The sequence below is a fragment of the Phasianus colchicus genome, chromosome 2, assembly GCF_987193195.1.
Source record: "Phasianus colchicus chromosome 2, bPhaCol1.hap1.1, whole genome shotgun sequence".
In the NCBI taxonomy this organism is placed as follows: domain Eukaryota; kingdom Metazoa; phylum Chordata; class Aves; order Galliformes; family Phasianidae; genus Phasianus; species Phasianus colchicus.
This window is the reverse complement of record NC_143437.1, coordinates 43,144,213-43,158,902: the sequence shown is the minus strand read 5'-3', so window position 1 is coordinate 43,158,902 and position 14,690 is coordinate 43,144,213. Positions and strand designations below refer to the sequence as shown.

The following is a 14,690-nucleotide window of genomic DNA, read 5'->3' as shown; positions in this document are numbered from 1 at the left end:
ACTTTTTGTCACAGTCACCAGGAAAGCAAACCACAACCACTGGAGCCAAAGTTTTTAATTCTAATAGACATTATACTATAACGAACACACATTTTCAGTGGTCTGGAGAGTTCTGTATTAGAAAAATCATCTGATTGATTGACTTGAGACTACGAGTACAACTTACTGCCAATTTCATAAGTTTGTTAGGGAAGTATCTTCTGTATCAGTACTTACAAGCTTCAAAATGTAAAACACTGAATGATACTGTGAAATATTTTGAATAATAGGTGGCAGAACTAGCAAAATTGTCTTTACTGCTGACAAGGACTAAAAGATGGATAAAGAACTTCTTAACACAGACACAGTGTGATTAGAACTATTTCTGCAAAAGTTGTAAGTTCAGCATTCAAAGAAGAGGCAGAATAACAGCAAATACTCACGAAGAAAAAATGTTCAGTTCAGTTGCTGGGGTGTCTGAATTTTGGAAATTATTTTTGTGGTCACTATATATTTGGATGACTTCAATGTGAATTAGGAATCATTCACTGTATCTCAAATGTTTAGCAGACGAAAGAATGCATCTGCACAATTTCATTAAAGCAGAACTGCTAAGGAGTAAAGCAGAGGACACAGCATGAGATACTGTCCTAAGTCGCTGAAGTTGTTTCCTGCCTTTTTTATTACTCAAATTAATTTACTGTGGTTAACAATGAATTTCTGCACTTAGAATTGATTACACAACTGAAAAGAACTATAGGGCTGCTGCTAGGTAACCTGTATTAAACAAATAAGATAATTTAATATTGAATTTCCAACCTCTGGGATATCTATGTACTGCAAAGGCTTAGGTGCATTTATACATTATGTGATTATGCATCACATACTGTACACACGTACATACACTGGTATGTGCTCGACCATAACAGAAGGCAAAACTCAAGAGTTCAAGTCACCAAAATGAAACCCAGAAGATGGCATGCTAATTAGAACAATACAGCTCAAGAGACATGAGAAGAGAACTTGTGTTCTGTCTTTGTTACTACTATTAACAGTTACAGTTACACAAATGGATGTGTTATCACAGAACCACTACAAGAGTGTTTTATCTGTGAAAAAGCATATAATGCAGTATGGGCTGTACGTGAAAGGTATACAGAGATTGTGTTGTGACCTACTGTGGATCAATACGAAGAGTTTTTTCATTATTTTCAAGAGAAAGATGAAGGCAAAGTAAGTGTTTCTTGAAACATACTCTGTACAATTGCACTAAGTTCAAAAGAGTGGCATTAAATGTAAGGTCCTAAAGTCTGTGCACAAAATTTTAAGGCTGAAGCCTAACTGAAGCACAGAACTGTAAACACAGTATTTTAGAGTAGTTTTCTTCTGTCAGCTATTCTTCTGCTGAGAAAGGCAGTTCCAAGTCTTGACATTTTGCTGAACTAAGGGAAAAAAAGCAAACAAAAAAGGGAAAAGTTTCCCAACTTCACTCATCTTAGGATGGGGGAAAGAGCAGTAGAAGACATGCAGTGTTACTGTGCAACACAAAAGCTAGTCTATACAAAAAAAATTTTGATTTATTGTCATGGTACCACAGTTCCTCTTCTGAGGCTTGACTTTTCTGACAGGGCTTTTGTTTCCAGCATATAGCATACTTCAGGTATATTTCTAATACCTTTTAGAATATAACTCAGCAGGTAGAAATAAATATGTTGACTTTAGTTATTGGTAAGCTAGGCGAGGAAATCTTTGCTGTCACATTTACATTTTAATCTGAGGCTTCTGTCACTATGGATACGAAAACTCCAACCAGAACTATATATATACCTTTCCTTATTGGAGATAAACATCCAGCAATTCCAGTGTTTAAAGGGAGGAGTTGTCTAGTTCTTTACATTTGCCTTGTGGGTGACAGACAATTTGCATCATGAACTTAATGAAGTACTGTAAACCTTTAACCTGAATGTTGTTTTCCTTTTGTTTGCAGCAAGAGAACTCACCATAACCTAAGCATGAACTATAGTCTCCAAGGATTCTGCTGGAGTTCAAACTGATTACAAGTAGATCACACATAAACATTCACAATAGCAATGGGTATATTGTTCTATTTATAGCCAAGAACTCCCAAGTGACACTGGTGTTAAAGCCAGCCACAGTACAGTATAATAAAAGTACCATTGAAACCCTTACTAGAAAGATACAATTTAGAAGTACCCCCTAAGATTTTTCCCCCCATCAGTTTTAAATTAAGGCCTCAGCAATGTAGCCCATGAGATAAGGCCAGTCTTTTATTTTCACAAGTTGTTAGTTCTCTTTTAAAAGCTGATTCCAAAACATCTGGGTGTCATTTTCCCTCTGTTCATGTTGTGTCACTGGTGTAGATCAGGAGATTGGCTGCCAGAGTCATTTAGCTGAGGCAACACCATGGGTGTTACTTTCATAGGCAGATCTGCTTCCTAGTTAGCATTTTGTAGCTTTTCTTTTTCCTTTGTCAAATAAAAAAATTAAAAAACAAAAACAAAAACCAAAAAACAAACAAAACAAACAAAAAAAAGACAAAAAAAAAAAAAAAACCAACAACAAAACAAAACAAAACAAAAACTCCCAAAAGGATGCTTTTAGGTTTAAAGCAATCTGTTGTCGCTGTTCAGTCATCAGTCTTCACAGGAAGTGAATCTGAGGTTCCAGGAGCAATGGACTGGGAAGTAATCCATATAGAGGCTTCTTCACCTCTCGTTACTTTCTCCCACTGGTTGAGATTGTCCCTGGAGATACAAAAAAAGTCAGAGAGGTAAACACTCTACGTTGAATGAGATTTCTTACTAATAATATTCTCTGCTATACTATACTTTGTGATGTAGCTTCATGAATAAAAGTGCTAGTATGTCACTAAGCTTTTATCAATATATTCTTTCATCCTTTGTCTTAAGTTATCTCATTTTATAATCCTGTGTGGAAAGCATACCTGTTGACTTATATAAGTCTACAGTTCTGAGCTAGAGATTGGCACCTGCTCCTATTAGAGTTCCATAGCTCTCCTGGCTGCAGAGAAAACCCAGCTGGAGCCATGTCTACACAGATTCTGAAGCAGCAGTCTGGAGGCACTACAGAGATTGGAACTCCTACCAGGAAACTTCCTTCACTGGAAACCACAGAAGTTCTGAAACATGCACACAGGGGCTGCCTGACAGTGTGTAAGATGTTGTATACCAACATCATAGCATTAATCTGCAGTTACTGTGGTGGTGATATACCTATCAATCTGCTACAACAAAAGAATACGTCCTCCTCGAGACAGATTTTGTTTTCATGGTCTCACAGCCTGACAAACCCCCAAGTCTACATTTAGTTTGCAAACAATAAAGTACTGAGAAATTTAGCTGGTAGAATTCTAATGACACAAAGGGATTATAGACACATAATCTTTCTTAGTGCATGCTAGTATCACTCCTGTGACTTGGAAGGCTATGCTAATGATAAACAACATTAACTTTGCAACCTATGGACCAAATCTAGCATTCAGTTTTCACATGCAGAGAAACGGAGAGCAATCTCAGCTGTCCCAGGTTTATAACATTAGGAATCTAGTTACTAAAACATTAGGAATCTAGTTTCAGTAAACAAACAGGAGGGTAAACCTAGGAAGGTCCTATATGATGTAAGCCATGTTATTGCATTACATTTGAATTTATACAGTAGAGCTCACACTATTTTTATGTCACAGCTTTGCTGAAATAGTTTATAAAAAACAGCAAATTATGAACTGGAAACACAGCAAACGAACAAGAGAAAATGTTGCATTTTCTGGCAATGGGGAAAGGAAAGATCTAAGGAAGTTTACCAAAGAAAGCTGGTGCCCTCTAGGGGAACACCTATATCATTTTCTGCATGCACATTTCAACCTGTTCTTTTGCTCCAGGCCAACTGGAAGACATGGAACCAGCACAAATATAACACTGAAGCTCAGCTAATACAAAAATACAAATACTAAAGACTAGAAAAAAAATCAACTGTCACTATTTCTAGGTCCCTTTCCCAAAACTGTGGAAGTAATGAGAAGATCTGCAGCTAAAGTATGTGTAAATTGTATCTATTTCAGCAACAAATCAGAACCTGTAGGCACATGGAAAACTATTTAAAAATATTTGGTTCAGTTTAAAAGAAAAATCACTTTCCCTAAATATATGTAGATTGCTCCAAAAAATAATGCCTCTGTTTTATTCCCATGGAAACTACAAAAGCCATAGAAAGCACAATCACACTATTCGATAGAGAAAATTCTCAGCTACAAAACACAATTTTTCAACACAGTCACTACTATTAGCAATGAATTTACACCAGCGATGAACAACCGCCTGCATGGTACGGTTGTAAAAATGTGCACAGTCAACAGACCCTGACTTGTCTTTCATGTCACTGTTGCCACTGCTGAAACACTACCCAGCACCGTAGTGCACTCACATTTACTGTTTGGTCTCCATAAACGTTCAGGAAGTGTCAATTAATGTCAGTGGGTGCCATTTTTTCCACATTGAGGAATTCATTTACACTCCTTTGCTTCATAAGCACTTCCATGTCAGATGCCATTTTGTCAGACTGTCCCTCTGCTGCCATCAATTGCATGGCAACAACACGTAATGGAATATCGGTGGGAAGTTTCAACCTCTACTGCCATACCAACAACTGCCTCTGACAACCGTGCACCAACATAATAAAGCAGGAAGCATTACTTTCAGAGCAACTCCCATAGTATTATGGATTTGTCAGTTTAGTAAGCCTAGTGAGTATGCAGGATAGAAAACACCCATGTGAGTTATTTTGGGCAGTACAACTCGATTGGTAGCTTTGATACACAGTGAATATATATATACTAAGAAATATTTTCAACAAGGAAATAAATACATTATACTTATAATAGATTATTTAAAAAAGTGGAAGAAATCATCAGACAAGATAAAGATTCTTAGATACTGCTTTACCTTAGACAAATCAGTGACTGATTATTTTTAAAAAAACTTTTTTATTATTATTATTATTTTAAAGATGCACATAGTATAATTCATTGGCCTTTGCGCTCCCACTGAAGTTCTGGCTCCCATATGTCTGGAATAAATGCCCAGAGGCTCTCAAAATAAAAATCTTGATGCTGACATGCTGTTCTTGTTGTTATCATTTGCAATGGCGTCTGTGTTCCAACTGACTCAAGGACAGGGCAGCTTAAACATTGTGTTTCAAGAACAAGCTTTGCTAGTGAAGAAGTGATATCAAAATTGTTCCAGTCAGCAGCCGTGGCAATACCAAAGAGGAGTAAGGCTGCTTTTTGCTCATCATTTACCCTTCAAAAACGTGCAGTGCAAAATCAGCTATTTGAAAAACTGGATTAACCAAAGCCCTGCAATAACATACGTTTCAGTACTGAGGAAGTGTAACTTCACTCTGTATTCTTGAATTTCTAGTCTCCAGCTCCAAACCTGAATTCTCAACACTTCTACCTCAACCTTCTCAAACAGACCACTTCAGGTGGATCTGCAGAGAGTAATTCAAAGACAGAGCAATTCAGTTCTAAAAACTATCAAACTGCACATCAGAGGATCTTATGACAGGGAATAGATTTTCAGGAAGCTCTTGTGAAAGTCTTATGAAGTCTTTCAAAAGTCTTATGAAAACCAAACTCTATCCCTGCATCCATCAGTTCTGCAATTCAACTTTATGCCTCTTCAGCTGTGTACTGAAAGATAGACAACCAAGTTCTACAACCCACTTTTGAAACTGTCTCATTTGGATGCATTGCTGGAAATCAAAAGATACAAGTCTTCCAAGAACCCTGCTCTCAAAGATGATGCTATGCAGTCACAGCCACTCAATTTACCTTCTCAGCCTCATTTCTCATCAAGACAAATAACAATGTTTACTTATGAGCAAATATACTGACAAGTTTATGCAAATGTTTCTACAGTAAATATAAACCCATTTTTAAGACTTCTTATTTGACTGTGCTAGTAACAAAACTTTCCTAATATCCATAAATTTCCTAATATTTTTTCATTAATATGAAGAATTATAATTTCAAACCCCCAGCTCTGGTCTGGGACAGCTTCCACTAGAAGTTAGAATGCTAAATGCACATAGAGGGGTTCTTGTAAGAACACAAATGACTTCTCCTGGCACGTGACTAAAAATTGCTGGCATTTTACCAACTGCTTTTTCTTAGAGAATACAGATTACCCTGAAATGCAAATACTTTTATGCAGCATATTGATTTTAACAGAAGTTTTGTCAGTGAAGACTGCCATGGTCTCAGATAGAATTACTGGACTGAACTATCTACAAAGAGATCTATCATCATTCCAGAGTAGAAGAAGCCAATTGTCCTCTCCTTCAGAAGACCTCAAGCTACGTTCTTGCTGACTGGAAGGACAAGTCTACATCTGCCTTCCCGACATCCCCTTATGCTTCAAGTTATTGACTTTTCTAAGTTATGTTTCCTAACAGAAATATTCAGATACAAAACCAAACGACATGCAAAAACTATTTTTTTAATGAAATAGAATTCTTGTCTTCTGCCAATCTTACTGGTATCATGTTGAAGTAAAAATGACACAGAGTGAAATTGCTCTGAACCGCATGAGATAGAGATACATAATCACTGAACCTGTTTCTCTCTGAATGCTTTTAGCATCAAGCACATTTTAATCAGTTGTGTCTGTAGATCTGCGTTGGACAGTCACAGTCAGCAGTTACTGCCTCTGGGTTTCTACATAAATTAACATGAGAAATAAATCCCCATTTATCTGCATGCAAATTCCCAAATTGAAAGTGTATTTCTAGAAAAACTAGCAGAGCATGTTTGCTTTTTCTTTAACTAAGCTACCTGCTATGCAAAACCTTACACATTTACTCACCTGCATGCTCGGAGTAGTGGCCCAGTTGGAGGAAAGATTTGTGCAAGTGTGGTGTAACATGGGATGGCTACAGCATTGTAGAATCCAATCTATGAAAAATAGCAATGAACAAAAATTAAATGTTGCCAAATTAAAACTCTGAATGTTAACAGCCGACTAGAGCAAAGACACCGCCTGCTTATTTAATAACTGCTTATGTTAGGAATTAACACACATCTCACCTTAATATCCAAAGACTTTAAAATGAAACAGTAATAGTGAAGAGTCTAATAATTATAAGTTGCTTGCTTGCCTCCCTATAATGATTAAGATGCCTGTTTTTCTGTTTCAGATAGGATTTTTTGCAAGATCTTTTACTCTCAATTGATTTAACTGATTTTTCCCAGGATCTGCCTGGCTTTTTGGTGGCAGTAGTAACAGGAATACATTCATGTGATTAAAAAAAAAAAAAAAAACATTTAAAAAGCAGAAAAGTTGCTTGGGATTTCCAAAATATGATTGAGATCTGGATTTTTCTGATGTCTTCTAGAGTATGTATTTCATAGCTTAATTTACCTGAAATGCTACAGGCTTTGCACCCTTATAAAGTTCCTGTTTTCTTTTCATGTATGCAATTGAGTGACATATTTCATACAAACCTACTCAGAGAATGAGCACATTGTCAATGATATATATGATTAATGTAGGCTTACCATCCTATGACTGCTACCATGCTGCAGTTGATTTATCATGCAATGTGGGTATTTTTAGAAATACTACGCTTACAGTCAAAGATGACAGTTAAAATTCAAATTCACTATAACATCATTTATTTATTCTAGATTCTCATGACAGTCACTATAGTCCACCATGTTTCCTTTCTTAGAAAGAATTTTAAATTTTACAGTGGTATGATATGCTGTACTGCAGCCAAAACATTTGATTAAAAAAAAAAAATCTTTTTAACAATCTAAACATTGGTTCTTTTTCAGAAATCAAAGTAACTCTTGTTCTTGTTGTCTTTACCTCCATCAATACAAAGATTCCTCCCATACTGTTATGTAAACAGTCCATTTTGTACTTAAAAAAAGAGACATTTTTTCTGACCTAAGAACCTCTGTTGGATTTGAAGTAATTACAGTGTACCTGATAGAAATAAACTTCATTAGGCCAGAACGCAAGGCTTGTCTATTCATCAGCAGTCATGTCTGTTCATCTTAAAAGAAACAGTTCTCCGTTTTGCATACTGCATTACTTTCATCCTATGAGTTTCGGGGTTTTTTTTTCATCTGAGTTTTTTTGGTTCTTGCGTTGCTAAGGGGGCTGGTTTTATTTTACTGGAAAACAGCAGATTGCTCCATGTCTGGCAAAAAATCATGAATGGGATGATAGGTACAGTCACACTGTAGACTTCTCAATGAGAAGTGTGCTGCCACTGCTAAATGTGAAAGACATCAACCAAACCAAATAAATTTACAGTATGTTCCAACCAATCTTCTTTTTGGAGCTCTAGTGTTTGAAACAAGGCATCTTTTTTGAAGCCCTGAACTGCTACTGTCTCTTCCACTGTGCATACTAAGTACATTTATAGCTTTGACAGCTGGATCTTTAACATTCGCACTGAAGCATTTTAAATATGAAATCACTCCTAATATTTTAATCCTTCCATAAAAGTAAACTTATTTTCAATCTTAATAACTCAATTTCTGAGCTAAGTTTTGAATGGCTGGAGTTTTTTAGGTCACTGTGCAGTTTTGACATTTCTATCCTCCTCAAAGACTTCAAAATTGGTAGGCTGTAAAGATGAGAGACATTCATGGATCCAGTAGAAGCCAAGGAAGAAAATACCCTTTGAGTATCTTGGTATGACCACAAACACTGCTTAATTCTCAAGCAAGGAGTAGAAAAAGAGGGTGTGACGGGATCCTTACTGAGTCAGGAATAAATCCTCACTGCAGGCTCTACAGTAGGAAGACATCAAACTCAGAGACCCTATGTGAGTTGTGCTTAAAAGGACAAGAAGAGCACAAAAGAGGCTGACTGATCCAACTACCCAAGTGAGAGAAAATGCCAACTACAAACGATTTTCATCAAAGATAAGTATTTGAGGCATAATTATTTTTTCAGAGATTGCATGTTTATACAAATCCTCTTTTCTTAAACATAATTGTCATTTAAATAAGGTGTTAATGCTTTAATTAAAATCCACATAAAAATACAGGATTCTAAACTCATTAATACTTTCTGTTAGAGCCTAAGGAAATGGATGATAATGCTTCATTAAATTCTTCTGTCTCTACAGGAACACAGGCATGGTTACTTTCACTGAACTATGTTCTAAATCTCACATTTTGCTCTAACACAGTAATGAGACACAGAAGCTAGAGCTGCACACTCAGTTTAGTTTTTACTATTGATTTATCTTGAAGACAGTCTTTAATCCACATGCCATTCGTTAATGCCAGTGAACACATAAACTTATTCACATATTGAAATGGCATGATATATTAAATATCTGACCATATGCCAGAAGAGCAACATTTGCCTTTTCAAATCTGTGGTCAGTATTCACAGTCCTCTAACTTGTCATAAATTTAGTCTTTTGGGTTTTTGATACTTCTTCAAATTCTGATTGTACATATGAGACTACCATTCCTTTCTATTATTATTATTATTATTATTATTTTTTTTTTTTTACCTTCGGTTACCAACTTTACGATACAGGGAAGAACATAATGTATCCAAAAGTTTCTCAGGTTTTCAAATATACCGTTTTGCCAGAGGCCTGCTACCTATTCGCAGAGCTTTTGTGAAGAGGAATGAAAGAATGGCAAGGTAAGAATGGAAGGTAAGAAGATAACAAGGTGTAAATTGCTGCACTGGGAATTACGGGAACAAAAAGAGCACTAATATATAACCAGATGAAAGACTTCAATTTTTCTTATTGAAACTGCATGATCATTTCCATGTCAGAAATATCGACTGTATCATGTTTAAATCATTCCTTAAGCCTTATTATTATAAAGGAAGTACACTTATGTGGTATAGTAACTTGAGACAGAAGCAGAAAGCATTTTGTTATTTCAGTAACGTCTCTGAAGACAAATTTTCTGCTGCCACTTAACAAAAACAACAACATTCTATTTTGTGTACAAAGCATAGAATTTAGAAACCCACATACCCTGGAATAAAATGCAACATTTGTTAATATATAAAATGCTTTTAAATATATCTTTTTTTAAAAAAAAACAACTGTAAAATAAGTATCATTTTACAGAGAGAGTTCATACTTGACCCTGAGGGACTTCATCCTTCTTGTCTCTGTCCATCATAGGAATGGGTTGAATACCTGTCTTTTTCATCTCATCGCCCTGGAGAAAAGGGATCAGGAAAACAAAATTTAAAAGTACTAAGATCAGAATTACTTCCCATTTCCTATTGCATGTGGATCTGAAAATCCAGAATTTAAAATAATGCAAGGCACCAGAGTAACTCAATCTCAAAAAAATGCTTAAGGTGAAAATCTATTTTTTGACTCAATGTACTCATACTTTCCTTCTCTGCAAAGGCCTATCCATAATAAGGGGCAGTTGGAAGGAAGAAACCAAGACCAAATAAATCAGATTTACCTGTTCTACTCATAGACATTCTCATCTTTGAAAATGTTACCTGTTTAAAGCACTATAATACAATTACCAGTAAAACACAACTCACCTATCCAAGGAAAAGCTGATTGAGGAAGATGAATTTACAATGAATTTACAAACCAATTTCTTTGACCAAAGATGAGGAGCATGTTTTGACAAAATTGCATGCCAAGCAGCCTTCTTAAGTATATTAATGCATCTACGTGCATAAGAAGGATACTCTGAAAACAGCAATAATCCAAAGACCAGATCTTTGTTGTGTGGAAAAAAAAAAAAACCAACTACCTCTTACTATTTCATCCATTACCAACAATCAAAGTCAGCTCTGAGGAAAAAAAAAAAAATGAAAGAAAAGGGAATCCAAAAATCACAGAATTGTTTAGATTTGAAAGGAACTCTTAGGATCAACAGGTCCATTCCATTTACTCACTCCAGCCTAGGTCACTGACAGCAAACTTTACAGGACTTTGCATTTGGATTTTGAATATTTCCAATGATGGAGGTACCACAACTACTCCAGGGAACCACTGCCAGTGACTGACAATCCGCATAGCAAAAAAAGTATTTGCTTTTGTTTAGTTGGAACACAAATACTAGAAATACAAGTTTTCTTGCATTCAATACATGTAAACATATATATGAAACACTGCTAGACAAAGGATGCTATAAAAATACTGCCTATATCCTCATAGTTATGAATATGATCATAAAGAATGTTAAAGAAATCCTAATTAATTTTTCTTGTATCTTGCAGAACAGATACAGAAATAGAGTGACTTACAGTACATTATTTAGAAAACACTGAAGAAAGATTAGTGACTGCCTAGTGTCTCACATCCCACCAAAAAAATCACAGCAGACATGATTTATTAGAAAGAAATTCATTACTGTGAGGGTGGTGACACTGGAACAGGTTTCCGAGACAGGCTGAGGACTGTCTCCTTCCTGAAAGCATTCAAGGCCAGGCTGGGTGGGGCTTTGAGCAACCTGGTCCAGAGTGAGGTGTCCCTGCCTATAGTGGGGGGAGTAGAAGTAGATCATCTCAAAAGCCCTTCCCAACCAAAACCATTCAATGATATGGTCCCACGTGACATCCAGACATTCTATGAATCTATGATTCTAGGAAAAAAGCAATTCCAAAATTTCTAATCTAAACTTGTTCCATAAATTTATAATATGAAATGCACTTCTAGTAACTCATCTTATGCTAAGAAAATAGCTTAACATCTGGGCAGGCTCAGCTATTTCCATCTTTACTATTGTTTAGTAGGAAAAATTAGTTTGATCCTTCATTCTCCACTATGTTCATAAGACATTTAATTTATTTTTTAATAAATTAATTAAAATATAATAATTTATTTTTTAAGTCTTGAAAACCAAACACGTTGAGTTTGTATTTAGTGAGGCACATCAACAGTATTCCTCCATTATATCGCTTACAAGAACATTCACGTGCTGACATTTCAGAAACGAATCTGATTCTTGAGCTTATAAAGTTTACATTTTTCAGATATTTTTGTAGTCTGAGTTGATCATAGCTAAAGGAACTAGAATTTTTAAATACAGAAAAACCACAAACACATGCCATGCATATCTTTAATTCCATAATTAGCATGCACAAGGCAAGACAAAAACTTCCATATTACATGCATACAACAACAACTCTGTGGGCCTGATTTCCATTTTACACCTATACAAGATGGAAAGAAACCCACTGAATTCTGCTGACTTCCACAAAGCAGTTTTGAAAACAGAGTATATATTCTAAAACTACATAGTTCAACTCTATGCAACACCCTCATTTTTTTTCCTGATATCCCCAAAATTGTTACTTTTGCACTTTAAAACATAAACAGTTCGAATATTAATCCTGGACAAAAGAAGTGTTAGAGATTGCATCTTTATTTATGGACACAATTACTCTAGCACAAACTCAATGTCATGTTTCAATTCTCATTACACCTTATCTGTGGAATAACTTTCAATATACTAAAAATCAGCTTGCCTTCTCCGTTGTTGACCTGGCTCACAAATTTCCAAACACTGAGATCAGAAAAATTTTAAGGTTTGTCAAATTTGCTTTAGCACTTCTTGGATTCATACTATAGCTTTATCAGAGTGTGTTTTAAGGCAGCTGGCCTGGAAGCTGTTTTCATATTTTGGATTTCTCTCCAGAAATAGGTCCTTCACCTTAGCAACTCAAAATAAGGTAGAGATTTTCTTAGTCATTGCTTAGTCAATGTATGTTAGAATATACTTCCCAAATTCATCTTTAACAGAAAGAAAAATTACTGCTTGAAAATTAGAAAGCTAACATAGATCTTTATAAAGCATCTAAGTAAACTAAAAAAAAAAAATTAAAAAAGCATGCGTCAAAGAACAGCCTTTAATTTGTTAAGATATCTGTGGCAAACTTCTTGCTTTTAATTTTCTTCCCAAATATTTTCATTTGTAAACAGAGGAGATAAAACAAAAGAAACACACGTACCTCAGCCCAGAACTCAGCATATATATCATTGGCTGTCAGTCTGGTAACTGGCCACAGTTTTGTTACAGAACACAAATCGCAAGCAGTCATCATCAGACCGATCACTCTGTCTCTAGAATAAAATAGCAGTAAATTAAGTTTGGTAAAGGCTTAATTACCATATTCCAAGGTTTTTATTTTCCCTTCCTCAGTTCCATCTGTAATAAAGTAAAAAAAAAAAACAACAACTACAAAACATTTCCCAGCTTCTTTCCTTCTCCACTTATGATTTATTAGTAAGGCATCACAAAAATTGTATATTCTCTGTAATGTTACAATATTGCTTGCAACCAGAATTCACAGACTATCTTCCACCTAATTATAATCATAGAAATGTACACAAGAATACCTGTTAAGAAACTGCTACGCCTTCTTTGTTTTTCTGAAAATGAAGTACAGGTCTATAGAAAGAAAGATGGCATATCCTGTTGCTGCATTTCTTTCCATTATTTAAAGTGAAATGAACACATATTCCAAAAAGGGAAAACGCTAGTTCTAAGTCTCTCTCAAGAAGCTCCTCATACAGGTAAGTTCTCACTTCTTCCTTCGCTTCTTCCCAAAAGTATTATGTTAATATTCCTACTTGTGGCAACAGATAGTGTCTGGATTGTTTAACTCGATTTCTGTCTGAAAAAATTACTCAAGATCTGTCTTAGAAAACAGTGGATCAGATGTAGTTGATCTAAATGCAAGCTCTGCCAAAGAAATGCTGGAGCTATAGAAAGTGAGATTTCCACAACAGCCCCAATACTGCAGTCATCAGAGTACAACTAAGCCGCCTTAAAAGTCACTGCGTTAGTGGAATGAATTCCACACCCAAAAGAACAAGATTTCTACACATTACTCTGTCCTTTACACTGACTAGCTTCTTCACAGAATAACTGAACAAGATCTACAGGACTGTGAAGTTAATTGGCATAAAACACACAAAAATATTTTTAAAACTATTTTCTAACACTTGTCTTCTATTCCTTAGATATACAGCACTTAAGTCTAAGTTGTATAAAGAAAACTGTCAAACAAATGAATTAATTAATGTGACTTCCACCTTCTGGAGTATTAAGATGGCACTTAAGGATGCCTGCATCTTTGTCAATGTGCGTTACATGCAAAGAACGAATAATTTGCTAACTTTCACACCAATATGATAGCAGTCACAGAAGCTGCGTGAACAGATATGTTACCATGGAAAATGCACACATTCACAATATAATTAATAGATAAATGGCAAACTATAATTTCCCTGCATTATAATTGAGGATTAATCACACACATAAATGCCAAATTTAGCAATCTAGTACATGATTTCTTTTGCTCTACAGATACAAACTAAAAGGCACGGATTATTTAGCTATATTACAAACTAATGTCATATTACATGCTATATGATTTTGCACTGAATATGCTCTAAGGGAGAAGGTAGGGTAAAAAATAATAGAATATTCAATCATAGTCTAAAAAGTCGCCTATTCAAACTTTATAACCCCTAAGTTCAATATTCATCATAAGCTTTATTTTGAAGTTATCAGGACTTACTCTCCTATAGTTTTGTCTTTTCTAAGATACTGATGTTTTCTCAAGCTTGATTAATTTCAATTCCATCCTGTGAGTTAAGCTTTTAATAAAAGCACTTCCAACAGTGTTGTGATAATTTAT

At 35.3% G+C, this 14,690-nt stretch overlaps 1 protein-coding gene across 1 annotated transcript in view; it reads right to left on the bottom strand.

The window, feature by feature from the left end:
• Positions 1-2,246: 2,246 nt before the first annotated feature.
• PDE10A (phosphodiesterase 10A) overlaps positions 2,247-14,690 on the bottom strand; it is a 153,375-nt gene continuing 140,931 nt past the window's right edge. Inside the window, exons 19-22 of the mRNA XM_031612842.2 lie at positions 12,996-13,107; positions 10,151-10,231; positions 6,882-6,970; positions 2,247-2,744 (exon numbers count right to left, since the gene is read on the bottom strand). Of these exons, the coding sequence (XP_031468702.1) occupies positions 2,627-2,744; positions 6,882-6,970; positions 10,151-10,231; positions 12,996-13,107 (400 nt within the window). The 3' untranslated portion in view covers positions 2,247-2,626. The remainder of the gene's footprint in view (positions 2,745-6,881; positions 6,971-10,150; positions 10,232-12,995; positions 13,108-14,690) is intronic.